General features: G+C 47.9%; 1 protein-coding gene across 13 annotated transcripts; it reads left to right on the plus strand.

The window, feature by feature from the left end:
- The first annotated feature begins 891 nt into the window (after positions 1-891).
- On the plus strand, positions 892-18,509 carry HTR1D (5-hydroxytryptamine receptor 1D). 13 transcript variants are annotated; one of them, XM_074377202.1, is made up of 6 exons: positions 892-1,124; positions 5,467-5,559; positions 6,036-6,290; positions 10,379-10,454; positions 11,703-12,437; positions 15,955-18,509. In XM_074377202.1, exon 6 carries the CDS (start codon positions 16,532-16,534, stop codon positions 17,663-17,665), a length of 1,134 nt encoding a protein of 377 aa, XP_074233303.1. In that variant the 5' UTR covers positions 892-1,124; positions 5,467-5,559; positions 6,036-6,290; positions 10,379-10,454; positions 11,703-12,437; positions 15,955-16,531; the 3' UTR covers positions 17,666-18,509. The 13 variants fall into 13 exon arrangements, with proteins under 13 accessions (XP_074233303.1, XP_074233300.1, XP_074233305.1 ...); XM_074377199.1 differs by lacking the exon at positions 5,467-5,559; XM_074377204.1 differs by lacking the exon at positions 5,467-5,559 and having other exon boundaries at positions 6,036-6,129.
- Positions 18,510-27,481: the final 8,972 nt, after the last annotated feature.

Here is a 27,481-nt window from a genome sequence, read left to right on the forward strand (position 1 = left end):
CCGGTAAGGAGACAGAAGGCCAGCCCCACCTGAGGGCGTGAACCTGGAGACCAGAGGTGCCCAACCCTGTGCCTCCTCAGTGGACGTTTCACATTGTTCCTCTTTGAGCTCAAGTCTTTTCTCAACCCTGGTTCTCAGAACCAGGCAGATTCACCTCGGGACCCCTCACATCTGCTGGAACCTGGGGGTTTGGGTCTGCTGCTCAGAATCTGCTTCTGATCTCAACTCCTTACTATTCACTGCCCTCCGCTAGAGTGTTGTTTCCCCATATTTCTGCAGGGCTCACTCCCTCACCACTGTCTTTGCTCAGATGCCCCCTTCCCAGTGAGGCCTCCCCTGACCTCCCTATTCAAAGCCTGCACCTCACTCTCCATCTCCTTTCCCCGCTTTATTTTCCTCCATGCTATTCACCTCTATCCACTTCGTGTTTTACTTACTACATTCACATAAGCTCCATTGGGTCCACATCAGTTTTGTTCACTGTTATGTCCCCAGTGCCTAGAACATGCTGACACACAGATCAATGAATATTTGTTAAATAAAAGGGGGGAAAATGTCTAACTAGGGAGGAACACAGGGGACAGGGATGGAGAGGGGAGATCAGGCTTTCACCAAGAGTCTCTGGACAGGGCCCACCTCTCACCAGCCCCTACTGCGGACCCTGCCCGTCCTCTCCTACAGGTGGGGACACGGGAGTGCGGAGCTGGGGCCTTCCCCACTTCCTTCCTCAGCGCCCACCCGCCCCTGGGGCTGCGGCGGCCGCGGCGGGGGCTCGGAGCTCCGGGCCACCCGGCCACACTGGAAGGGGCCGAGCCTCCCTCCCGGCGGGCGGGGGGCCGAGTGGGGAGGGAGCCTCACGGGGGAGGAGCTGGGGGAGGGGAGCGAGGAGGAGCGGCGGGCGCGGGAAGAGGAGCGTGCAGGAGCCGCAGGGCGGAGGAAGGCGGGGATCGCGAGGGCGCGGGCCAGGGAAGAGTCCCCGGGGCGGCTGGGCGGGTGGCGCCCGGAGCTCGACTGGGGGTCGCGGTGGAGATGAGGCGGCAGCCAGCGGGGAGATGAGGCGCTGCGCGAGGAAGCAGAATCCGAGAGGGCGAGCCCGCTGTCCGCACCTGCGTGTCCGGGAGCGGGTAAGCACTCGGAGCCTGGGGCCGCCCGGGAGGGGCGCCGGGGCCCTGGCAGGTCGCAGTCGGGCGGTCCCGGAGAGCTGGGCGGGGAGGCGGCGCCCCGCGGACCCGGGCGTCCCTCTTCTCGGAGCCATGGGACGGGAGGGGCGCTCGCGGGAAGGGGTCCCGGAGGACCTGCCCAGCCGGAGGGGCGCGTCCGGGGGCGCCGTCTGGAGCCCCAGAGTGGAGAGTGGGCCGAGGCAGAGCCCGGGGGCGGCTGCCGAATCCCTGGCGCGCGTTCTGGATGCCCCGCGCCCCAGCGAGATCAGGCGGGCCGGGAGGCACCCCCTACCCCGGGCCGGGGGCTGCGACGCCCCCACGTGGCCTGGGCAGACGGAGGGAAGCCGGGCGCCGCCCCCTGCCGGCCAAGTAGTCGCGCCGCAGGGCCGCCCCTTTCTGGAGAGGAGTCGGAGCGTCTAGTGTCCCGGGGGCCCTCACTTGCTTTGTGACCTTGGGCGGGTCACTGCGTCTCTTCGAGCCTCGGTTTGCACATCTATCAAATGGAGAGGCCACTTCTCCCACCGTGCGGGATCCGTGGGAATAAATGAGAGACCGTATGGATGCCTTTTTATAAACTGTAAAGTCCAGTACAAATCCCAGCTAATTACATAATGTCCGAAATGGAGGGGCATTAAGAAATATGCTTTATTGAAGATACAGAGAGGGGAATAAATCCTGCCCAATTTATGCTGCTTGTAAGAAAATGTAAGACTGAAGTCCCATGCCTCACTAGCTCTGGGGCGGTTTAAGGATTAAGGGCTGGAGCTCTCAGTCAGACTGGCTGCATTAGCAAACAGGGCTTGGCTATGTACTAGTTGTGTGACCTTGGGAAAGCCCTTAACCTCTCTGAGCCTTGTTTTCTTCCCGTGTAAAATGGGGATTAGAATAGCCACCTCAGAGTGTTGGGCAAATCAAACAGGGTCATTGCTCAGCTCAGCACCTGGCTGCAGACAACAGTTCAATCATCATTGTTCTGGTTGGTAGGAGTAATCTCCCACTCTCTTCCTTGGAATCTAATCAACCACACGTTGTGGGTCTTTGCTTTCCTCTGGAGGGCACAGCCACCAGCCTGGGTCTCAGTTTTCCTGACAAGGACATCAGAGGACCTTTTACCAACAGCAGCCCGCAAAGCTACATGGGCAGCGGGGCTTTCTGCAGCCTTCATTCCTGTCCAGCTGGTGGGGAGAAGTGGGTGGTCTCTGTCATGGAGGCATCCGGAAGCCGGGACCTAGAGGATGGCATGGGAGGGAGGGGGCTGGTCAGCTGGACCTGACTGTCAGGGCCTAAGTCTCCTCCCCACAGAAGTGCCTAGGATAGGCCCAGAAATACAGAGCTACCTCCTCCAAGTTTGTCAGTTACCTGAGGGATAAATAATGAAGATGGGTACCCCGGGTCATCCCTTCTCTCCTAGGCCACAGATGGATGACTATTCTTTTTGGTGACAGTGATGTGATTATGAGCAGAAATACAGAATCTCAGAGCTGAGAGTTCCCAGGACCTGAGAGGTCCCTCTTATTGCACAGATGGCTCCCATCCTCGGCCCATGGAGGGGCAGGGGCCTGCCAAGGCCACCAGTGTCCTCCAGGAAGCTGAATTCAGCAGGCCCTGTTCAGTCTTTAACTTTCTCTGCTGACTTCTCCTTCCCCTGGAAACACTCTCATCTCCTGGCTCCTGTGACTTAACACTCATATTCTTCCTCTTTCATCTGTTGTTTTTGCAGGTTCATCCTCCCTTCTACAGGCATTAGCTGCTCTGCTCTCCCAGGCCCTCCTCTCTCCTCAGGGTAGACACCCTCCCTGGGTGAGCTCATCCACCCCAATGGCTCTGGTTACCACCTCTGTGCACGTGACTCATAAATGCATGTCTCCACCCCGATCGCTCCTCAGGCTGTAGATCCATCTATTTGTTGTCAGGCAGACACTATTCTAGGCCCTGAAGATGTGGCAATAAGCTAGGTGGAAGGTGCATGGTGGTGTAGCGGGCAGGGGAGACAAGCAATAAACAAATAAGCAGAAAATATCACATATGGTTAAGTGCTAAAATGAGCATGAAGTGGGGTGAGAAGGTAAAGGTTGAGAGATACTTCATGGGAGCTGGTCAAAACTTTGCCAAGGAGGTAAAATTTGAGGGGGAGCAGCTGCTAAGAGATGAGGTCACAGAAGTGGCTGGAGGGTGGGGGAATCATGGAGGGCCTTGCAGGCCATGGTGAGGATCTTGGATTTTGTTCTAAGATGGGAGCCATTGGAGAGTTTTCAACAGGAGAGGGAATTCTGTTATCTCTCCTCGGCTCATCTGAGCCTGACATGATGTTACTCTGTGTTGATTGCAAGCCTACTTTGCTCTGGTCTCTGGAGTGGGGAGGAAATAGGTAGGTCTTCAGGGAGCTTCCAGGCACAGGCACTGGAGGCACAAACAAACCTAGAGTCAGGAGAGGGTTCAAAGGATAGAGATTTTGCATCCAGTTGGCCAGGGAAGGCTTCCTGGAGGAAGTGGCTTTAAGAAGGGCCACAGAGAGCAGAGAGCAGATTACACTAGATATGTAGGCAGAGGAATGGGAAAGATTGCTCTTCCAGGCAGAGGGAACAGCCCAAACCAAGACAGATGCCCCCAAATGTGTGCAAAGAAGTCAGGGGAGAGGAGACAAAACCCAGAGGGGAGTGAGAGGTCAGGCTAGGTAGGGAATCTGGGCTATTCAGAGCAAGGCCCTGGACCTGGCCATTTATTTGCTGTGTAACTTTGAGCTAATTGCACTACCTTTCTGAGCCTCAGCTTCCTTGTTCATAAAAGAGAAATAACCGGTTAAATGCTGGGGAAGAGAGGGAGGGAGGGAGGGAGGGTTCCAAGTGTTAGGGATGGATGAGTAAGAACAGGATAATGCCTACAAAGGAAGTCAGGAGGGGCCGGTGTGGATGAGGAAGATCGTGGCTCAGTTGAGTTTGGGTCCCCTATGAGACATCCGGGAAGGATGACCGAAGGATACTGTGGCCACAGGTACAAAGATGGGGGGTGGGGGGGACAAAGTTAAAATTGCCAGTGTCCTTCTTTCATTCATTCTTTGAGCAAATCAGTACTGAACCACTGAAAGTACTGAGCCCAACACATACAGCTGTGAACAAAAACCAGATTCTGCTCCAGGAATATACCGTCTTGTGGGAAGAGAGACCCACAAGCACTGCATACAGGATGGGAGATGTACAGTATGAATCATGAACGTAAAGCACCAGCTGGCACAGAGCAGGGAGGCTGACCCCACTTGGGTGGACGGAGTGGACAATTTTCAGCAAAGAGGAGAGAGTTGAATTTGATCCTGAGGGTGACATTGCAGTTGGACAGGTGGATGAAGAGGAAGGGTACCCCACACAGAGGTCCCTGGGCTTCGTGACACACATGTCCCCCTCCCTTCTGGTACCCAATAGGGAGACAGGCAGTCAGCAAGTGAGCCCAGTCGAGGGGAGTACAGTATGATGTATAATAATAAGTCCAGGGTGGTGGGGAGGAGGGAGGATCAGTTCTATCCCTTGGGTCCAGAGAAATCTCCAGAGAGGGTGGAGGAGACAAAAGGAAAGGCATTCCACGTAGAGGGAATAGGCCATGCAAAGGCTCAGAGGAGTGAGAGGACCAGAGTGTTTTGCAGGAAGAGGTCTTAGCCAAGCTGGAGGTGTGGTCTCTTGCTGAGTGCAGGTCAACAGGAGGATGAGAGGAGAGGGCTGGACTGTGCAATCTCTCGGTAGGTAAGCAATGGGAAACAAAGGGAAAGGACATGGGGTGCAGGCCAGGTAAGATTTCACCAAGCTGCAGTCCTGTGGAATAGGTGTCATTGGCCCCAGCTCCTCTTCACTTGCTAATTCTGTTTATCCTCCAGTGCTCAGCTTCAAAGCAGGGGATCTTAGGGTTGCAGCAGGTTACTTGTCCCCCCTACTATCCCGTGGCTCCCTGCATGCTCCACTGTCATCCTCTGTGGTCCCAGGTTCCAGGAGGGTTTCCCCAGGGCCAGGCCACTGTGTCCTCCTAAGAGCAGGGTCCAAACCTGTGTTGCCCTTGCCAACAGGTGATAAGCTTTAAGCAAATAGCTATTGAATGGATGAGGAAACAGGCTCAGACAGGTTGAGTAACTTGCCCAAGGTCACAGAGCTAATAAATGGCAGAGCTGGGACGCAAATTCAGCTTACCTAACTCTAAAGCTCTACCTGACTCCAAAGCTTACGTTCTAATCACGGCTGTATTGTACCTCCCAGCAGGGAAAGCAGATGGTGAATAGCAGCTTTGGATCCTGTAAGCACCAACAAATTCAGTGTTTACTTTCTAGGAAATGGATTCCTGTTGTTAGTACCTTGTTTATCCAGTCTGGAGAACACCGCCTCTCCTCTGTCCTGAAAACAATTTCACTCCATCAGCTCAGGTGCTTTCTGGGGACCCAGATGTGTAGCATCTTGGTGGGGATGTGTGTGCAAATTGAGCTCCAGGGCCAGGGGAGACCGCCCTAAAGTCTTGCAGAATGTGATCTGCCCCACCAGCCTGCTCCAGGATAACTTCCCTAGTATGGAAACTCAGATGAGGGGTTGGAGAGGGGAGGATTTGAAAATTCCAAAAGTATATGATGTGAAATGGGCATAAGAGCATCTGGATACTCCTGTCCTGGATGCTGCTGCAAAGAGGAGGCAGTGGTAGGAGCACAGATGCAAGTCCAAAAACTTGGTTTCTGCCTGTAACTCACTGTGTGACCTTGGGTAGGTGTCTTACTCTCTCTGAGCCTTTCTCCCTGTCAGCATCATCAGGGATTTGGCCTAGATGATTCCTAAGAGTCATTCCTGCTCTGTGACACCCTGAGGGTCTTCTTAAATTTTGGGGCTGACATTACTATTACCCCTCACACAGCTCAGCGTCACCTGGGAGCCTGTCTGAAATGCAGAATCTCAGGTCCGACTCCAGACCCACAGAATCAGAATCTGCATTTTTAACAAGATCTAAGGTAATGCATGTGCACATTCAAGTGTGAGAAGCGCTGCAGTAACCACCTTCCTGCCTTTCTCTTTGGGCTGTGCTGAGAAGGCAGGCAGAGGACTACGTGCTTAGCGTGGGACAGTGTCTATGTTCCCTCCTGTCACTGGGCCTGGCAGAGACCCCATTCAGGTAAGACTGACAGAGCCCGGCACATAACAGGTACCCACTAGAGATTTTTTGAACATGTGCTGGCATGTGTGGTTAAATATTTGTGAATGAAGAAGGGAGTGGAATTGACTGGACTCAGCACCTTTTATGAGTAATGGAGCTTGAAATCCAGCAAGCCGGGTTTCCATTCTAGATTTAGAGTGTCCTAGCTTTGGGGCCTTAGACAAGCTATTTCTCTAAGCCTCAGCTTCCTCCCCTGGGAAATGGGTATAATACTAGCATCAACTTCAGAGGGTTGTGATCAGACTGAAATGAGTTGATAGAGGAGAAAAACTTAAAACAGTGCCTGGCACAAGTAAGCTCTTAATACTGTTGGCCATTACTTTACTACTACTGCTATTCCAGCCCCTGCCCACACAGCACCCAGTGCTGTCCCAACCCCTTCCCTAGATTGCATGGAGTTCCCTGAGGACAGAGTCCCCAGCTGACCCCTAGGGGGCGATATCACCCCTGTTGTAACCCCCTGGCTCTACAGGGGAGCTAACCAATAGAAATATAATGCAAGCCACATAACTTAAAAGCTTTTGCACAGCTAAGGATACCATCAACAAAACGAAAAGACAACCTACAGAATGGGAGAAAATATTTGCAAATGATGCGACCGACAAGAGACTAATTTCCAAAATACACAAACAGCTCATACACCTTAATATTAAACAAAAACAACCCAAAAAACAAGCAATCCAATCAAAAAATGGGCAGAAGACCTAAACAGACATCTGTCCAAAGGAGACAGACAGATGACCAACAAGCACATGAAAAGATGTTCAACATCTAACTAATTGTTAGAGAAATGAAAATCAAAACTACAGTGAGGTATCACTTCACACCAACCAGAATGGCCATCATTAAAAAGTCTACAAGTGTTAAATGCTGGAGAGGGTGTGGAGAAAAAGGAACCCTCCTACACTGTGGGTAGGAATGTAGTTTGGTGCAGCCACTATGGAGGACAGTATAGAGGTTCCTTAAAAAAGTAAAAATAGACTTACCATATGATCCAGCAATCCCACTCCTGGGCATATAACCAATGAAAAATATAATTCAAAAAGACACATGCACCCCAATGTTCATAGCAGCACTATTTACAATAGCCAAGACATGGAAACAACCTAAATGTCCAACAACAGATGACTGGATAAAGAAGATGTGATATATGTATATAATGGAATACTACTCGGCCATAAAAAAGAATAAAATAATGCCATTTGCAGCAACATGGATGGAACTGGAGATTGTTATTTTACGTGAAGTAAGTCAGAAAGATAAAGAAAATGGCCATATGATATCTCTTATATGTGGAATCTTAAGAAAAAAAGGACACAAAAGAACTACTTATTATTTATAACTTAGATGATTGATTTCTTGAATGTGTAAGCACATGTGACTGTCCTTTATGATAGGATTACTGCATTCTGTTGATTCTTGTTTTGTGGTTGGCTTTATTCTTTTGATAACTACTTAAGTTTAAAACGCTAAAGCTCTAAACTGTTCTCTAAACAATGAACAGTATATATATATTAAAAACATTTTTTAAAATAAAAGAAAAAAAAGAAATACAATGCAAGCCACAAATGTAATTTTAGATTTAGAAAATTTAGAGGTAGCCACATTAAAAAAGAAAAAAGTGAAATTCATTTCAATTATATATTTTATTGGTATATCCAAAATATTATCATGTAACTGATATAAAAATTATTAATGAGATATTTTACCTTCTTTGTTGAACTAAATATTTGAAACTCGGTGTATCTTATACACTTACAGCAACACATCTCAGTGGCTACATTTCAAGCTCTCAGTGGCCACATGTGGCCAGTAGTGGCTACTCTAGAGTTTCTCAGCCCTGGCTCTCAGTCCCAGCTGGGCCACACATTGCCTATGTGGCCTTGGGCTAGTCATTTCACCTCTCTGGACCTCAGTTTCTTCATCTGTAAAATGGAGAAACCAACTCTGCCCCATAGGGTAGTATTCGGGGCAGATGATGAGAGTTTAAAACCTCTTTGCCCTCCTCCTGACAAGCATAGGAGAATTCAAGGAGAGCCTTTGTACAATGCATTTAGTCATTAAGGGTGGTCCCTTCCCTGTTGAAGGTTGGTAATTGACCGAGAGCAAGGCAGAAAGTAGGAAGGGGTTGGATTCTCCTGTTCCCTGTTACGAAGGCCTTGGAAGCAAGCTTTACCTGTCTGACTTTTTAAAGATAACCAGCTTGCCAGTGATGAAGATAACCAGAGATCACCCAGACTAGCAGTTTCCAAAACTGGCTGCACCTTAGAAACATATGGGGAGCTTTGAATAATTACAGTGCCTGGGCTCTACCCCTTGGGGGGTGAAGCCTGAACATCTTTTTTTTTTTTTTTAAACAGTATTTATATGTATTTTTAAGTTCCCTCAGATGATTCCGATGCACAGCAACAGACTCTCTGATCTGGCCCAACCCTCTCATTCTCAAGATAGAGAAACTGAGGCCCAGAGGAGGAACTGTCTTATGGGAAGTCACAGAGAATTAGTTGCAGAACCAAGCCAGAGCCCCAAGTTCCCATCTCTCAGTCCAGTACTCTGTTCTCGGGGCCCATTCCTCACCAGTTCATGGAGCCTTTCAGAAACATTGATTGACCTCTTACCCGGGGCCAGGTGTCAGGGCTATAGGAGTCAAATAACATAAGGTCTCTGTACTCAATGTCCAGTGATGGAGACAGCCCTGTGTGGTAAGAGCTGTGGTGGTGGGCATCCAGAAGAGGGGTACCTAACCCAAGCTGGACTGCGGGCAGGTTAAAAAAGGCTTCCTGAGGAGATGCCAGAGTTCAGTCCTGAAGGGTGACTTAATTTCTGGGCAGAGGACACAGCGGAGACAAAGGTGTAGAGCAGGAATGAGCACTGGGGCATGGGAATGGCAGCAGGGTGCTGGCAGGAAAATAAGCAGATCTGTGCTGCTGGAAAGTGAAGGCCACCGCCAGCTAGGTTCAGAGGTGATGCTGGACATGCAGTTAAAGACCAGTTTATGATGAGTCTCTTAAACCAAGCTATGGAGCTGGGACTCAGTTCCATGTGCAGTGGGAGCCGCTGGAAGATTTTAAGGGAGTGACAATGGTCAGACTTGTAGTTAAAAGGAAGATTCTGGGTGTGATATGGTGAGAGAATGGAGAGAGGACAGGAACGGAGGCAGGGAGACCATTTAAGCCAGAGAAGATGTTGGCTTGTAACAAGACAGTGGCAACTGGGGTAGAAACGAAGGAAAAGAGCCAAAGCCGAGTTAGGTTTAGGCAGAAGAATTGTTAAAAATAAAATGTATGGAGCATCCAGCACATGGCTGGTGCTTTCTACTCATCTCCCTCAAACAAAACAGCCCTATGATGTTGATACTGTTATCTGCATTTTCCACATAAACAAACTGAGCCCAAGAGGTTAAATGACAAGTCCAAGATTTCCCTCTGACCAATAGAAGTGGTACCTCAGGTTCTTAGGCACTTAACCACTACTTTTGGGGGGAAATTTTTATAAAAACAAAAGTGCCCAAAACACAAGTATGTAGCCTGATGAATTTTCACAAAGTGAACACAGCCAGTTCAAGAAGCAGACCGTGACCTTCATCCAGCAGCACCCCACCCCACCCCATCATGATCCCTCCAGTCACTGCATCCCCGAATCAAGCACAAAACACCAGCATGACTTCCATCCACGTAGGTCAGTTTTGCCCGTTCATGACCTTTATGAAGTTTGAATCACACACGGGGCATGATGTTGAGTTTCGTCTGCTCTCCAGACATCTATGAGATTCATCCGTGTGGCAGTATGCGGCGGGGAGCTGGGGCTCGGTCTCCTTGACATGCAGCGTTCTGCTGTCTGAATATGCCACAATGTATTTATCAATTCTACTCCTGATGTTTGTTTGAGTAGTTTCCAGTTTGGTGGTGTTCAATGGTGCTGTAATGAACGATTCTTGTACCCACCTTTTGGTGAATATACATACATGTTTTTGTTGTGTATATAACTGGGAGTGGAAGTTCTGGGTCAGAGGCTTAGCCACTTTTTATTTTTTTGACATTTTCCAGATTTTGTAATTAGAGAAACTGAAGTGAAAGGTTGACTTGCTCAAGAAACTGATTAGATTTCAAGATTTGCATTCAGGTATGGATTGATTGGTTGGTTGGTTGATTGATAGACACACACCCGTGTTAAAACTTTTCAGTCTCCCTCACATATTTTATTTCACCCGCATGACACCCTCAGGAGACAGACTTGATACCCTGATTTTACAGAAGAGAGAGCTGAGACTGTGGGAGGTCCTACGTGGTAGAGGGAATGAGATGAAATAACAGATGTGGATGTACTTTGTAAAATACAAAGCACTCTTCAGATGTGTGGAGAATGATTTCCCGATTTCCCCATCCAGGGCTCACTCATCCGTACCACACAGCTTCTAGAGAAAGAACAGACAGGAATTCCTCTGTGGGAGATTTATTCTACTGCAACAAATCTTTATCACAGCCTTGGTGTTTTTTGTTTTTTGTTTTTTTTCCCCTACAAAAGGATGGGACTGGCTTCTGAGAATACGTTAAACCCATACGTCCTTTTTGTTTCTGGCAAGGTTTTATGACTCGCTGAGTTAAAATAAAGATGCTTCCTCAAGGGGAGGTGACTGATCTCCCTGCAGGCTGAGTGAGTTGAGCTCTGGGTGGGAAGTCTTAGTTAAGAATCATAAAAAAAGAACACCTGCCGTGTGGTAGCCACTGTGCCTTCCCTGAATCCACATAGCAGTTCTGGGAGAAAGGTGCTGGGACCCCAGTTTACAGATGAGGAAACGCACAGGAGAAAACCCTCTGTCTGGTTACTTTTTCTCGGGGTCTGTTGTGTCTGTCTGAACTGGCTCTACTAGAAGTGTGAGTTGGTACAAATGAGCTTTCCTGGGTCCAGAGGTCGCTCATGGACATCTAAGTTGATAAGAAGGAGTATCACTGAGCCTAGAAGACTCCTTTCTCCTCCTCTCCTAGGGCAGGTGGTTCCCCCTTCTGTCTGCTCTTTTCTCTGTCTGCTCTGTTCTGCCTCTCTCTGCAGACCTGTTTTGTTTGTTTGTTTGTTTGTTTGTTTTACTTATGGCTTTTCTGCTCCTCCCCCAAACTTGCCCTGGCTTCGGTCATGGCTGTGGCCGGATTCCTGCCCCAGCATCCTTAGCTTTCAAGTTGCTCCCCCTTCATCATCTATTCACCCAGCTGCTCACAGTCTCCTTTATAAATTCCCAAGAGAGAATCTGCTGGGCTCTTTTTGGCTCACATGTCCACCCTGGTCCAGTCAGCTGTGGTCAGTGGGGCTCTGTGGACCAAGTTAGGATTGGGACCCAGGTCTATGTGATTTTTTTTACTTCCCACCCCTCTGCAGAGACGCTGGAGCTGGGGGATACACAGGGTGGCTGGAGTCTGTGTGATCTGGACTCCTGAGGAGATGCTGCTGGAATAGAGGAGAGGCTGAGGAAGGTCCTTGCTGCTGCTGTGATGGCTCCCGGGAGTGTCGTGGGCAGGGAGGGACCTCCCTGGTATGGCTGGTAGTTCTGATAATGGCAGACATCACTCACTAAAATGGACGCTGATGCCTTGTTTCTGGTGAGGGAAGAGACCTTGTTGCCTGGAGACCTGAACATGGTTGGATACATCCTAGAGAAACCAGAGAAGTCATCATTTACTATACTGGGCATTTGGATACATGTTCTTACCAGTTCTTCCCAAACTCCTGTGAAGTGTGAATTATCACCTCCATCACTGAGGCTCGGAGAGCTTAAGTGACATGCCCAAGGGCCACAGAAAGAAAGTGGAGCCAAGGGAAATTGTGACCTGAGCCTGCCTGACCTAAAATGTATACTTTTAGCTACTCCCCTCCAGCTCTGTTACCATGGTTACATTTGTTCAGGACTCTACAGTTAAAGCACATCACATACATGATCTTATTGGAACTACTAAACACCCCTTTGGGGCAGCATAGCCATGCTGGTGTTCCTGTTTTTACCAGCGAAGAGACTGAGGGTCAAAGAGAAGTCATGACTTGCCCATGATTACCCAACTCGTCAGTGGCAGAGCTGGGACCAGAACCCAGATCTTTGGGGTTAAGATGTATCAAAAGGTACTCATGTGTCATAATTGATGTATCAGTGCTGGGTGTGTGGTTCTCTTTTTTTATAATGTACAAAATTGATAAAGAAAAATTACAAATATATCATTCCTTACAAAAGAGTGTGTGTGTGTGTGTGTGTGTGTGTATAACATACATCCAGATTAAAGAATAATAAACATCCAGATACTTGCCACTACCTTAAAAAATAGAGCATCACTGATACCTTTAAAACCCCTCCACAATTACATTCCTGCTTCCTTTCCCCTCCAGTGGTAACCACTATCTTGAATTTTATATTTAATGTTTCCTTTCCTTTTTTCTCATGGCTTTTCCACATATATTTATATCCGTAAACAGTTTGTTTCTTCTGGCACATTTTTGATGTTGGCACGGAGTGTTTTGTTTGTGAGAATCGTCCACTTTGAGGCGTGCACTTTGGTTTGTCCATCACAGGAATATGCCACGCTCTCCCATGCTGCTGCTGGTGCGTGTTTGGGTGGTTGCCGGCTTGCTGTTACAGTCACCACCACGTGCCTCTTGTTCCTGTCCGCTGGTGAACACACTGAAGAGTTTCTCTGTCTTCTATACCCGGGAGTGAAATGACTGGGTCATGAGATAGTCATTATATTTTTAGATTTAGAGATAAGACCAAATTGTTTTCTAACAAGGGCCCTCCAATTAATATTCTCCTAGTGGGAAGTGACAATTCCTGTTGCTCCACACCTTTACCAAATAACATGACATGACCTAGATTAAGATTTTTCACCTATCTGCTGGCTGAAGATGGTATCTTATTGTTGTTTTAATTTGCACTTTTAATTTTATTACCTGAAGTGTGATGGGAGAGAGCCTGCAGTCTATGGTTGGTGATAAGAGTGACAGTCTGTATCTTTATAGGCAGCTGGATTGTGGGAAATTCCCCTAATTCTGTTCAAGCTGGAGGAGGACAGGAGAGGAGAGAGACGGCCTCAGAACTGTGTAGCTTCCTGCAAAATACAGCCCAGCTTTCCTGACCTGAAAGACAATCGGCCCTGTCTTTCTTCCCAAGATGTCACCTACCAGCCCCTCAGGCCTTTCTGAGCCCACGCCTTTCGCTAGAATGAGGTCATTGGAATGCCTGGAACCCAAGGAGTGAGCACCTGGGTTCATGGGACAAGCAAACAGCCTTCCTTCCGTGAGAAATGACAGCACCTCACTCACCCAGACCTTCTGGATGGAAGAAAATTCCAAGCAGTCCAACCCGACTTCATATTTTCCGTGTGAAGCAAAGTGGGAGGAAATCTTCAGCCAGAGGGCTTTTGGGTGGAGCATGGGGGCGGAGAGGGTGGCAGGAGGGATCACCATTTTCACTTATCACCATGAGATTCCAAACCAGATTCATTCCTGGAAGCATACATGCCTTAAGGCTTTTCTGCCTGAATTGTGGAGAAGAGTGGAAATTTCAGAGCCGGCTCTGAACCCGGTTTTTCCACTTCCACCTGGGTGACCCTGGGCAACTGACATCACCTTTCTGATCACTGGTTTGCTCATTTGTAAGCTGGGGGCCATAGGTGGAGTGACTCTTAGCCCCAGCCCCAAGGCTAACTCAGTGTCTGGAACATACCAAGAGCCCCATGAAAGATACTATGATAATATCCTTCAAACTTTGGGAATGTTTTAGAGCGGGTGGCTTAAGATAGGTCTTCTTAAACTGAGGCTATTTCCTCTCCTCTGGGCAGGTATTTTTTTAAAGATGAAGCACTTACAATTTTGGGGGGCAGGAGGGAAGATACTACATTACAGGTTTAGCTTCTTAATGTTTTAAAATCAATCAACAGACATAGACTGAACCTTCCCAACAAAGCCCTGAGCCAAGTCGACCAGAAGGGAAGGAGGATGATAATGATTATCGACACCTCCCAGCCTTTTAGTGGGTTTCAAAGACTGACCTTGCCAGCAGCAATGCAAGGCCCACCGCAGCCCTAGTTGCAGGTGGGGTGGCTACTGTTTTGGGGAAGAAACCTGAGACCTGAGGACTTGCCCAAGTTCATACAGGAAGGCTGGGGTAGAACAAGGGTAGAGCCCAGACTGCCCCAATCCAAGCCAAACTCTCTCCTGTGCCCTGCTACCCCCACAGCTGGCACCAGCCACCTCCTGAGTCCTGTCCACTACCCACCTCTGCTGTCTGCACTCCAGCCTCTGGACCTTTGCTCTTGCCTTTCCAGCCACCAAGAATGCCATCCCCCCCGACTTTGACTACGGAAAATCTACTCCTTAATGTAGGCAACCAGTGGAACAGTACGCAACCCTTAAGATTACTGATATTGTGGGAGTGACTGATGGAGCAGTGTTCAAAATATATTAAATTGAAAAACATACAAACTATGAAACAAATTCATACATAAGTATAATGATCACATTTTTAAAGAAACGTGTGTGTATGTGTGTGTGTGTGTGTGTGTGTGTGTATTCTGCCTTGCCAGCTCTATCCCAGGACCCTTGAAACTACATGTATGCTTCCCTTGCTGGGCTGTGAATGCTCTCAGGGCAAGTCCTATTTGCTAAATTGACCGGGAAGAGATCAAATGAATCACAGGGGTTCCTGGTGGAGTTGTGGCATTCCACACAAGGCAGGAGGAGACACAGTGGGGCTAAGGCATCTTGGCATTCTTCTTGCCAACCCCATATACCCAGGGGCTGCCTGCCAGGCTCCATGGACTACAGACCCCAGGGCTTGCCCACGTTCTAAATACTTTGAAGCCCAGATTCAAGTCTAGAGGTACAGAGGAGAAAAGAAAGTGATTCTTCAAAAACTTTTGGTGACCAAATTTCCAATTTTCATTTGGAAAGCCAAATGTATTTTCTGGATTTGAATTTTCACCATGAAAAATGTTCAGGGTTTTTATTTTTGCAGTTAATTTCTTTGCTTAACCCAAAGGTGGTTTTATTTTTGCTTTTTGTTTTGTTTTAAGAGTCATGCATGCTGTAGGAAATTCTAGGAAATATGGAAATTTCATAAGAACAGAAGAAAGGTCACCCTCCACCAATTCCTAGAGAAATACATTATAACAATTTGGTATCTTTCCCAGTGGCCTGTGTGTGTGTGTACATAGTTATTTTGTTTAGTTTCCATTCTTGCTGAATAAATAGGAAGATTTCTGATTCACAATTTACAGAGCTGGTTTCATATACTTGTAAGAAGCCTGTGATGCTTCCAGCAGCTATGATACTTTGCCCACTCTGGGAATTGTGGGGGTGGGCGCATTGCCCTCCCCTGTATTCTCCTGACACTTGTGAGAATGCCAGTTTCGCTGCAACACTCCCAGCACTAAGCAGCATCCTTTTAATCTTATAGTTAATCTCAAGTGTCTAAATTGTCCTTCTAGAGCCTAACTCAACTTTTTTTCTTTCTTTAACTGCTCCCCCTCCCCCCACCAGAGCTTCTAAACATGTGCCCTTCTTGATGAACCCACAGTGATCTGTTTGTTTTGCCTTCTAGCTCATGCATCCTTCGAGTCTTGGTAACCAGAATGTTTTGTCTGTCCAGGCTCAAAACGTTCAGTGGGACAGGAACCAAAGTACCTCATGATGTGTCAAGACAAACCTGGAAAGACTAGGAGCTGTTAACTGGCCTGCCTCAATGAATCATCTGGTACTTCTTTTTGTCTCTAGTTTTGAAAGCTTCCCAGAGGCAACCTGAAATCCAGAATCTTCTCAGAATAGGATGAGGGAAATTCTGAAGTTTTCATTAAACACATTTCTCCCTCAAGCTTTGGAAGGAGCCAGAATGCCAAAGGCAAGAATCCCTGAACATCGCCTACACTGTTGTGATATCCTGATAAATGTCTAACAAACCCAGCATGTGTCCACTGGGCCTGACCAGCTGCTGGGCAAAGTTCCAGAACAATGAGACATCTTGGGATTCATCTGGTTTGGGAAAGACCTTTAACTCCCACGTAGTAGTCACCTAAGTGTGTTCTTTAAATAGTCAAGTTTTGAGGTCTTTGCATGGTGGTCGGTTCTGAGGGCAAGAAACAAAAGGATGACCTTATTCTGTGAGCAGGATTGCTGTGAAAGAAGGAGCTGTGTGTGTCTGAGTCTGTGGGAAGAGAGAGCCACCTAGAATGTCCCCGCCAAACCAGTCAGTGGAAGGCCTTCTCCAGGGGGCTCCTAACAGATCCCTGAATGCCACAGAAACACCAGAGGCTTGGGATCCAGGGACCCTCCAAGCCCTCAAGATTTCTCTTGCGGTGGTCCTTTCCATCATCACACTGGCCACAGTCCTTTCCAACGCCTTTGTGCTTACCACCATCTTCCTGACCAGGAAGCTCCACACCCCAGCCAACTATCTCATTGGCTCCCTGGCCATGACTGACCTCTTAGTTTCCATCTTGGTCATGCCCATCAGCATCCCATACACCACCACCCACACCTGGAGCTTTGGCCAAATCCTGTGTGACATCTGGCTGTCTTCGGACATCACATGCTGCACGGCCTCCATCCTGCATCTCTGTGTCATTGCTCTGGACAGGTACTGGGCCATCACGGACGCCCTGGAGTACAGTAAACGCCGGACAGTGGGCCATGCGGCTGCCATGATCGCCGTGGTCTGGCTCATCTCCATCTGCATCTCCATCCCACCGCTCTTTTGGCGGCAGGCCAAGGCTCATGAAGAGATGTCGGACTGCCTGGTGAACACTTCTCAGATCTCCTACACCATCTACTCCACCTGTGGGGCCTTCTACATCCCATCTGTGTTGCTCGTCATCCTCTACGGCCGGATCTACGTGGCTGCCCGGAACCGCATCCTGAACCCGCCTTCGCTCTACGGGAAGCGCTTCACCACAGCCCAGCTCATCACAGGCTCCGCGGGGTCCTCGCTGTGCTCGCTCAACCCCAGCCTTCATGAGGGGCACTCTCATTCTGCCGGTTCCCCTTTCTTTTTCAACCACGTGAAAATCAAGCTTGCTGACAGCGTCCTGGAGCGCAAGAGGATTTCGGCAGCTCGAGAGAGGAAAGCCACTAAAACCCTGGGGATCATTCTGGGGGCCTTCATCGTCTGCTGGCTGCCCTTCTTTGTTGCATCTCTGGTCCTCCCCATCTGCCGGGAGTCCTGCTGGATCCACCCAGCTCTTTTTGACTTTTTCACCTGGCTAGGCTATTTAAACTCCCTCATCAATCCAATAATCTATACTGTGTTTAACGAAGAGTTCCGACAAGCATTTCAGAAAGTTGTCCATTTCCGGAAAGCCTCTTAGTCTTATTTGGTGGTGACTCTTGTTATCTTTTATGTCCTGTAATCCCATTGGAATTGTCTCTTTTATTTTTCCTAAGAGTTGGGTTAATCCTGGTATCTTGGGTTTTGGTTCATCAATAGAATTGTTCAGCATTCTGTTTTTCCTGTTGTCTTCTTGACCTCAGCCACCAAAAGTTGGGCAGCTGTGTGAAAACGGACAAGGCTGAAGTTGGCATTTAGTATAATATTTTCATGGTTCATCAGTTTTGGAAGGAAAAGACACATAGCATTTCCCATGGATGGAATTTGGGTGGAAAGCTGCCTGACTCTATTGGTAGACCCCAGGCTCAAAGGGGGAGGCTTTCTGGTCTACCTAAGTTTTGCATGACACTCAAAAGAGGGTAGATGAGATTAACGACCTGAGTTGAAAGAGAATTTGGAGTTGGTTGGAGGGATTTCCATTCTGTGTGGCACCTTGATTGGAAAATAACTCTTAAGTATTCCTCCCACTGAGTCCTTCTTAGATTGAATCTCTTTCAGTTGTTCATGAGGAGAGATTCAGGGTTTGCGATGCCAGATGTAGAGTGACAGAGAGAAATTCAGAAGCCAGGGGCAGGGAAGTGGGATGGTTGGAACCAGATCAGCTACCCTGTGCCCATCCTCCCTCCCCAATATCTCTGCACCATCTTAATATTCTGAAGTGAAAATCTACAATCACCCCTATTGAAGTAGATTGACAAGATTTGTACCTACCAAGCTTTACACCATTCTGAATTTTTTTCCCTGAATTATATTTTTACATCCCATTCTTGTTAGAGATTTTAAGGTGTTGAGTCTTGTCAAATAAAAAGCATGAGACATCATGATCAGTAAAGTCTTTGAGTAATTTCCCCCCCTCCACCATGGATGTAGAAACATTTCAACTCAGTCTCCAGCATCTACTGAGCATGTACCACATGCATTTATTATCTCATTGGAGCCTCATAACAACAAAAGTCAGTATAACATGAAGATTACAGCTGAGGTCCTGAAGCCTCAGTACAAATGCAAGTACAATCAGTTTCTGGTTGGGTGACCCTGGACAGCTTTCTTTTCTTTCTTTTTTTTTTTTTTTTAGTGGAATCTGTTGTTTTTATTTATCTAGCATTCATTGCTTTTTGGACAGCTTTCTTAATCCCCCTTTGCCTCACTTTCCTCAAATGTAAAATGAGGAAAATAATAGGTATGTTATTGTATATTTTAATACAAGAGCTCTTATCATTCTAGAGATACAGAAACTCACCTGCCCAAGGTCAAGCAATATAAAAATAATAGCTACTATTTACTGAGTGCCTGCAATGCTCCTTGCATACAATTTCTCATTTGCTCTTCATCCTCATTTTACAGATGCAATAAGAAACTTGCCTATGGTTAGGGAAGGTTTCATCTAGAGGAGGCACACCAGCAGACTCCCCAAAGATGGGCCTTTTTGGGATGGAAGACTAAGGAAGGGGAGGTGTGATGAAGCTTCTTGGGGAAGATGGGGCAGAACAAAGGGAGGTAGGGAAGGTCACGGCAGGTGGAGAAAAGAGCAGGAAAGGAGCCTGGGCAGCCTCCAGAGCTCCATGGGGCCCCTGGACACCGGGAAAGAGAGTCAGGAAGATGGAATATCAGGGAAAGAAAGGGAGGGATGCCAAGATCAGGGCAGGGGAGCACCCAGAGGAGACTTGTGCAGACCTTGAAGTTTCTGCTGGACATCTCACAGTATGAGCCCTCAACCATCTGCATCAGAATCTCCTAGAGAGCTTGACAACACTGGATTTCTGATCCCCAACTCAGACACACTACATCAGAATCTCTGGCAGTGAAACCCAGGACCCTGCATGTTAAATAAGCCTCTCTCACTTCTTGCGCTAGGTGATTTCTCTGCACTAGGTGGTTCGCACATCTCTAACATTTCTTAAACCACTGTGTTGGTGTCTTCCTCACCCTGTAATGGTCCTCTCTGACCCCAGGGGCAGTGTCATCGTGTTCACTGCTCTCCTCTGCTCCCGGTGTGCCCTTCCCTACTTTCCTTTAAGGCTGTGCTCTTCCCCACCTCCTCTGTCTTGCTTTGGGCCATCTCCTTATCTGGGAAAGATCAGGAATCCAGAGGCTGGACAGGGAACTGTGTGCACATGCTATGTCTCAGTGGTTAAGGGCACAGGCTTTGAAGTCAGAAACACCTGGGATTGGATCCCAGTTCTGCCAATTATCAGCTGTGTGACCTGGGGTGAGTCACCTAATCTCTCTGTGCTCCAGTTTCTTCATCCGTTAATTGGAGTTGTCAGTATCTAAGCCACAGGACTTTTGTGAGGATTAAATAAGGCAGTGGTTGTAAAATGCTTCACACAGTGCCAGGCACATAGTGCTCAGTAAAAGGCCACCTGTCACTCTTTGAGAGCTTTGAGCTAATTACAAAAGTGGCTCAAGTACCCCGCCTCGAGACCTTCCCTGTCTAGAACAAAGGTTGGTAAATCTTTTAAAAACAGCTTTATTGAGATATATTCATAATTCATACACTGTACAATTCACCCATTTAAAGTATACAACTCCTTGCCTTTTAGTATTTTCACAGGGCTGTGTAACCATCACCACAATCAGTTTTCATCACCTCAAAATGAAACCCTGCACCCTTTAGGCATCACTGCCCAGCCTCCCCAGCCCTAGGCAGTCACAGGCTCTTTTCAGTCTCTATAGATGGCTTATTCTGGGTATTTCATACAAATGGAATCATACAACATGTGGTCTTTTGTGACTGGCTTTCACTTAGCATCATCTTTTCACAGTTCATCCATACTGCAACTCATATCACTGTTACATTTCTTTCTATTGCCAGGTAGTATTTCATTGTGCTGTCCCACATTTTATTTATTCATTCATCTGTTGATGGACATTTGGGCTGTTTCTACTTTTGGGCTATTATGAATAATGCTGCTTTGAACTTTCTTGTACAGGTTTTTTTCTATGGACATATGCTTTCATTTCTCTTGGGTGCATACCTAGGAGTGGAATCACTGGGTCCTGTGGTTACTACGTCTACCCTGTCGGGGAGCTGCCAGACTGTTTTCCAAACTGGCTGCACCATTTTCATCCCCGTTAGCAATGTGTAAGGGGTCCAGTTTGTTTGTACTCACCAGTACTTGTTTGTGTCTGTCTTTGATTATAGCCATTCTGGTGGGTGTGAAATGGGATCTGGTTGTGATGGCAAACTTTTTTGAGGGCCAGATAGTAAATATTTCCAGCTTTGCAGGTCATACAATCCCTGTTGTAATTACTCAACTCTTCCATTGTAGCGTGAAAGCAGCCGTGGGCAATATGTAAGTCAACGAGGTTGGCTATATTCTGATAAAATTTTATTTACTAAAATATGTGGCAGCTCACAGGCTGCAGTTTGCAGATCTGTGATGGAGACGAGCAGGCGCCCCTCCCCTCCACCTACCTAGGTGTCTCCATCCCTGCTCTGGCTTTATTTCTTTATTATATTTATTACTGATGATCTATCTTAGTTCTTGCTTATGTCTACCTGCCACCGCTGGAGTGTCAGCTGCTTAAGGGTGTGGATCTTATGTATCATGTTTCACTGTTTGATCCCCAGCACACTTCAGTGCCTGCATGTGGTAGAGGCTCAATAAAGATTTGTTTGAATGAACAAATCACCATCACCAGATTTACAAATAACTTATTCTTGATGTCTTTTTCTCTAAAGTTTTAAGAGAAAGTGACTGGCCCTGGGGTTGGAACCTCACAAATCATGAGACTTGGTATCAGGTAGACCTAGGACAGACTCAAAGTGTTTCTGACCTGAGTGCAGCTGAGGCAAGAGGTGAGTGAGGAGGCTGGGTGACCCCAGAGTCCCCAAGGAGCCGGGGCTGGGGCTGACCCCTTAGCCTGCTGAATGCCCAGCCCCTCTGTCCTTCTGCACAGATGCCCCCATTCCCATAGTTTCTATCCAGGGAAATATAAAAAATAGGCCAGTTTAGGAGAACGATCAGCTGTCTTCTGGTCTTTGTTATTATTACCTGAAAGCTGCCCATTTGGATATCATGCCTGGAGAACCGCACATTAATGAAGCCACATGAAGGTCAGATTAAAAATAAATTTGTTTCCCATGACCACAGGGGAAGCCTGTATTTAGGGCCATTTCCCCCCTCCCCCCAGCATCCTTGTCATGCTCCTAATTCTTTCACACTTAGTCACAAACACAGACACAGCATGATGGTGATGGTACTGGGAAAGGGTGGAGACTTGTCTGGGAGTGTGGTGGACACTGCAGGGTGCCCATCCAGCAGCCAGCCCTGCTGCCTCGCTCACAGAATGCCACACCAGTCAAATGGCAGCATGCCAGTTCCCCCAGGAGGTGAATCCTGATTGGTTTAAACCAGTTGGGATACTTCCATTCCCTTTACTAGGGATAGGTCAAGGGGGGACATGTGACCCAGTTCTGGCCAATGGGATGTAAGTAGGGAAACCAACTGGTCAGATCTGCCAGGAACCAAGGGGGTTCCCAGTATCTGTGAATTTAGTTACAAAACGGAAAAGTAACAGGCAAACGGGGACAAGTTGGTCACTCAAGATATAAGGGGACTTTGCTAGGGGCTTTGGGAAAGATACTCCGCAGGAAAAGAGACATGCAAGGAAAAAAAGTTCTTCCTGCTTGAAAGCAGTCCTGTGAAGATGGACAGTTTGGGCAGCTATCCTATAATCCTGCAGAAGAACATTGTGGATGCCCTGAGAATGACAAAGGAGAAGGAACAAGCCCATTTCCTCGACTGCCTCACTGAGGCACTAAAGCATCCCTGTGACTGCCTGTCTCAGATTTCTTGCTAAGTGAGCAGTAACTATCTGTATGGTTTAAACACTGTTTGCTGGATTTTTCTGTGACTTGCTGCTGAGTGCATCTGGCCAGATACCAGGAGGATATACCTCTCTCTTGCTACCTGGCCACCCCCTCCCACCACAGGCTGGATAGCAGCAAGGTTGGGCAGCATGAGGCATGCTCAGGTTGGCATGGGCTTGGAGCCTTGGGCAGGAAGTGGGGACAGCCAGAGAATGTTTCTGTGTGACCAGTGTGATAAACAGCTTATGTTTTTTGACTGCTTTGAGAGTGACCCAGGGATTTCCAAAGCAGCAGGAGCACTCCCTCTGGTCCACGGGCTCAGAGAGGGTGACTCATCTGAGGTCACACTCACTCTAACTAGCCTGAATCTAGTCCATCCCATCCAAAGTGCATACTCTTTCCCTTCACAGCACTGTCTTGGTTACATCATGAAGAAGGCCTACCTCCTGGAACATTCTTGGTGACAGGGAGATCAGTGGCCATGAGACACCCAGGCCACCTTGGTCAGCACTGACTGTCCTTACTGGGCCCAAATCTGATTTCCAGTAACTTCTGGCTGCCCATCCCGACCCTGCCCTTTGGGAACCTGGAGGCTAGAGCCGTGCCTCCTCAGGCTGATCAGCCTCTTGCCCCATCAGCCTTTCTTCCCTTAACATAACCCAGAAAGGAATTGGCCTGTAGTCTACTTGTCATCAAACTCAAAGAGCCAAGGCTTGTATATACCTAGTCCTGTTCAGCTGGCGGCACTCTCCCACCCCCTGGCCTCTGACTCTATCTCTGCACCCCTGAGCCCAAGGGGAGGACTTTCCATTTCTTCTTGTAGGTTCCTACATGTTGTTTTGAAGATTAAGTGGATTTTAAATCCTGATTCTGTCAGCCTCTATATGGGCTGTCTCCCCCAGCTTTGTGGGATCCTCATAGTAAATGCATCCCAAATATTAAAGAACTGTTACATCTGTTGGGGACAGGGTCAGGGCCCTTGGATGACCTCCTCCAGGCTAGCATTGCCAAACAGCATAAGGAAGCCTCCTTTGGCAGAGGTACTTATAGTGCCCCCCTGCCCCTTTCAGTCAGGGTTCTCCCGAGAAACAGAATAGGTTGTGCATTTATATAGAAGGAGGTTTATTTCAAGGAGTTGATTTATACAATTGTGGAGGCTTGGAGATTCAGATAAGAGTTGTACCTTGAGTCCAAAGGCAGTCTGCTATAGAAAAGCCAATCTTGCTGATGAAGTTCAGAGGCCATCTTCTGGAGAAGTCCCTCTCGTTTAGGGGAGGTCAGTCATTTTTGTTCTATTCGGGCCTTTGACTGATTGGATGGGGCCCACCCACATTATGGAGGGCAATCTGCTTTACTCAAAGTCTACTGGCTTAAATGTCCACCTTATCTGAAAACACTCTCACAGAAACATCCAGAATAATATTTGACCAAATAGCTGGGCACTGTAGCCCTTTACAAGTTGACATGTAAAATTAACCACCATCCCCCTCTTACTCCTGCAGCCAAGCTGCCTGACAGCACATCACTCTGACCTATGATCTCTCGTCAGACTATGAGCCCCACACAGACTCTCACTGATCTTTGTGCTCGCAGTATCTGGCACACAGCCAGTGCTCAATTAATGATAACAATAGCTGGCATTTATTGAGCTCTGACTATGTACCCAGGTACTGCCCTGGGTATATTATAAACATTAACTCATTTAATGTGTATGAAATTGGTCCTTTTACTTTCCTCCAGATAAAGTACTGGAGGGACTTCCTCCAGATAGAAGTCCCAAGAAATTAGATAATTTGCCTAGTGTCACATGCTAGTGAGTGATGGAGCCAGAATTCAAGGCCAACAGTTGTACCTCAGCACCCACCCTCTTAACCCCAGGGGATGTGGCCAGGGCCAATATGGCAGGTGGCTGTGAGGGGCAGCGTAAGGTAGTGGGAAAAGCACAGGTTTGGGAACCAGACAAACTAGGCTACCCATCCCAGCTCTTCCATTTACTTGCTTAGTATCTCTCTGTGCCTCAGTTTACTCTTCTGCACAGACTGGATATCAATACCGCCAGCCTCAAAGGGTGGTTGGGACCTGGCACCGTGCCCAACCCTGTAGCATTCAAAACCTGGGAGATTACTGAATGAGTCCAGGCACAGTTTACTCATGAGGAATTTTTGTTGAGCACCTACTATATTCCAGAGGCCGTATAGATGTTTTTTGTTTAATCTTCACATCAGCCCCAGGAGCAACCTGTGTCCTTATTCCCCTTTTGCAGATGGGGAAATGGAGCTCAGCGCACTCATGAGTCCCATAAGCAGGCTGGGACTTGTCCCATTATCCCTCGATATTGCAAAGCCAGTGCTCTTTCCTCTATGCCAGGAATCACAAACCCAAGGGACTGTAGGGGCCATTCATAAAAGGGGGGGAGTACCACAGTTCCCTCCACCAAAGGAGGCACCCCTGTGAAGTTCAGCAATGCTGGCCTGTCATCCAAGGGCCCTGCCCCTGTCCCCAACAGACGGAACAGTTCTTTAATATTTGTGATGCCTTTACTACCACTCATCTCCACCTGACTCGTGTATGCTGTGCAGGAAACTGCCTGCTCTTCTGACTTTGAAGAGTGTAAGGAATTGGGATTTTCTATGCAGTTCTCTTATTTTTAAAGGTGGACAACTAATTTAAAAAACAAACCACTGTGCAACTATGCAGACTACAAAACAAGTCTATAAGCCAGATTTGGCCCCTGGGCCACTGTTTGGCAACCTCTGATCCTTCCCCTGCTATTGGCTAATTTCTGAACCCAGTGCAGCAGCTGGATCCCTTATGGAGCTCATGGTTTATCTGGGGACCAAAGTGCATGAGCAGATTAGAAAGCCAGACAGCCTGTCCTCCGCTGTGCATGTCCCGTACTCCATCCTATGCCCCACCCCTTCAGCTTCCTCAGGTGCCATCCAGGTTATCTTCCTGTCACAGGAAGAGCTGGCTTGTTGGGGAGGGAAGGGACAGTGCCCTGTTTACCCTGCCACGGGCAAGGAGCAAAGGCAAACAGTCCTCTGCATCTGAGAGTCTTAAGGCAGTGCATTTATCTGCTTCACCAAGGACCCTGCATTTTGCTCCCAAAGGCTAGGAGCAGAGATTCCAGATGTGGAGATTATCAGACGGAAGGGGACCTTCAAGGTCACCCAGGACAGCCCCAATCAGAGCAGAAGTTCACACATTGTGATTACTTTACCTTCTCAAGCCCCAACAACTCAGTGAGGTGGGAACTCCTATTATCTCCATTTCGCAGGTAGGGAGACTCAGGCTCAGAAAGGTTAAGTACTTTGCACAAGGTATCTCAGCAACTAAATTGCAAAGCCAGAATAAACATCTAGTCAGTGAGACCAAGAGCAAGTACTGCTAGCTACCTGCCTGCACTACTGCCCCAATTCACAGTCTCACTAGCTCCTTGACCCCTTCCCATTCCTACCAAGTAACCTCGAGCCTCTGCTCACACACCCAGTGACAGGGAGCTCGCTACCTCGCCATGTTTTTAACCATAGCTACACTTACCCAGCACTAGTTAGGCACTGGGCCTCGCACCAGGTGCTGTAAAGATTCTTTGTAGCATCCCATCCCCGCAACAGTCCTGTGTTCTCCACCTTATACCCATCGTACACATGAGACAACCAAGGCTTAACATGACCAAGGAACTTGCCCAAGGTTACAAAACTAGTTAGGGACAGGCTGAGATTCAAATTCAGGTCTGTTCTTTATCTAGTTCAGACTGAAAACTTCTTTTGGTTTTGGGGAGAGAAATATCTGTCTGCTTGAAGTAGCAGCCCTAATTCCTAGTTCTCCCAGCTCTTTTCTCCAGATGTCCTCTTCAAATATTTGAAGGAAGATACACGTAATCTTTGAGTCTTTTGTATACCAGAGTCAATATTCTGGGTCCTTCAGCTGTTCCCCCATAAAATGTGGTTTTGTGGTCTTTCCCCTCAGCCATCATTTGGTTCATTCTCCTATGAATGAGCTACACTTTCTCCATGTCCCTTTCAACATTCTGATACCAAATAGAACATGGGACTCCAGATGGCAGAAGGACTATAACCACCTTCACTGTACATGCAATGCTTCTATTAATGCAGCTCCAAAGCCAGTAAAGCTTCTGTGTATGAAGCTGTGTATCACAACTGCCCCATGCACTTGTGATAAAGAATGAACAAGCCAGCAACTTCCCTGCCCGCCTGGAATTTTCATTCTTCCCACAGGGCTAAGGAAGAAGGCCGAGTCACAGGCCACTTGGTGAACTTCAGACACAGATTTTAGAATGTCAGGGCTGCAAGTGGGGCCCAGTCTCTTCAGGCCCTTTTTAATAGATGAGGAACCTGAGCCCAGAGAGGAGCAGTGATAGACCCAAGATTCCACAGTGAGACAGAATCAACTTCTGCTTTTCTTAGAACCTCAGGCACAGGTGAGCCCTGGGACCTTAGAGGGGGATGTAAGCTGAGATGAAAATGCCACCCTGGAAGATTTGACTAAAGGGATCATCAACCCTAGGCCTCCTACCTCAGAGCTGTTGGCAGAAATCCTGGTCTATCCCAGATATGACCACCAGGTGGCAAAGAGGTACCAGAGAAAGGCCCAGAAATCAAAGGTGGGTGGGCACTTCCCTCATTAACAGCAATTTTCCTTAGCAAGTGGGAATGATGAGGTGGGAAGGCTGCCTGCTCTGGGACAGCACTCTGGCAACTGTATACACTATATACATATACAGAACTGAATTCTGCTTCAACTAAGGAGAAAGCAGAGGGTAAGTGTTAAAAGCTTGGACACGGGCATCTTGCAGACCTGGTAGGAAATCTAGCTCCCCTTTGCTGCTTTATCAGGTCACCTCCCTGACACCTAGCCTCTGACACATAGAATGGATGCAGGATAAGTTCCTCATTTCCCAAGGCTCTACACAGAGCTGGAGTTGCTGGTGCTGTCTTCCTGACTGGTCCCTCTTCCAGG

Source organism: Camelus bactrianus, chromosome 13 (assembly GCF_048773025.1).
Source record: "Camelus bactrianus isolate YW-2024 breed Bactrian camel chromosome 13, ASM4877302v1, whole genome shotgun sequence".
In the NCBI taxonomy this organism is placed as follows: Eukaryota; Metazoa; Chordata; class Mammalia; order Artiodactyla; family Camelidae; genus Camelus; species Camelus bactrianus.

Excerpts from the sequence above, each read along its gene's own strand:
- HTR1D (XM_074377202.1), top strand. The coding sequence starts at position 16,532 with ATGTCCCCGCCAAACCAGTCAGTGGAAGGCCTTCTCCAGGGGGCTCCT.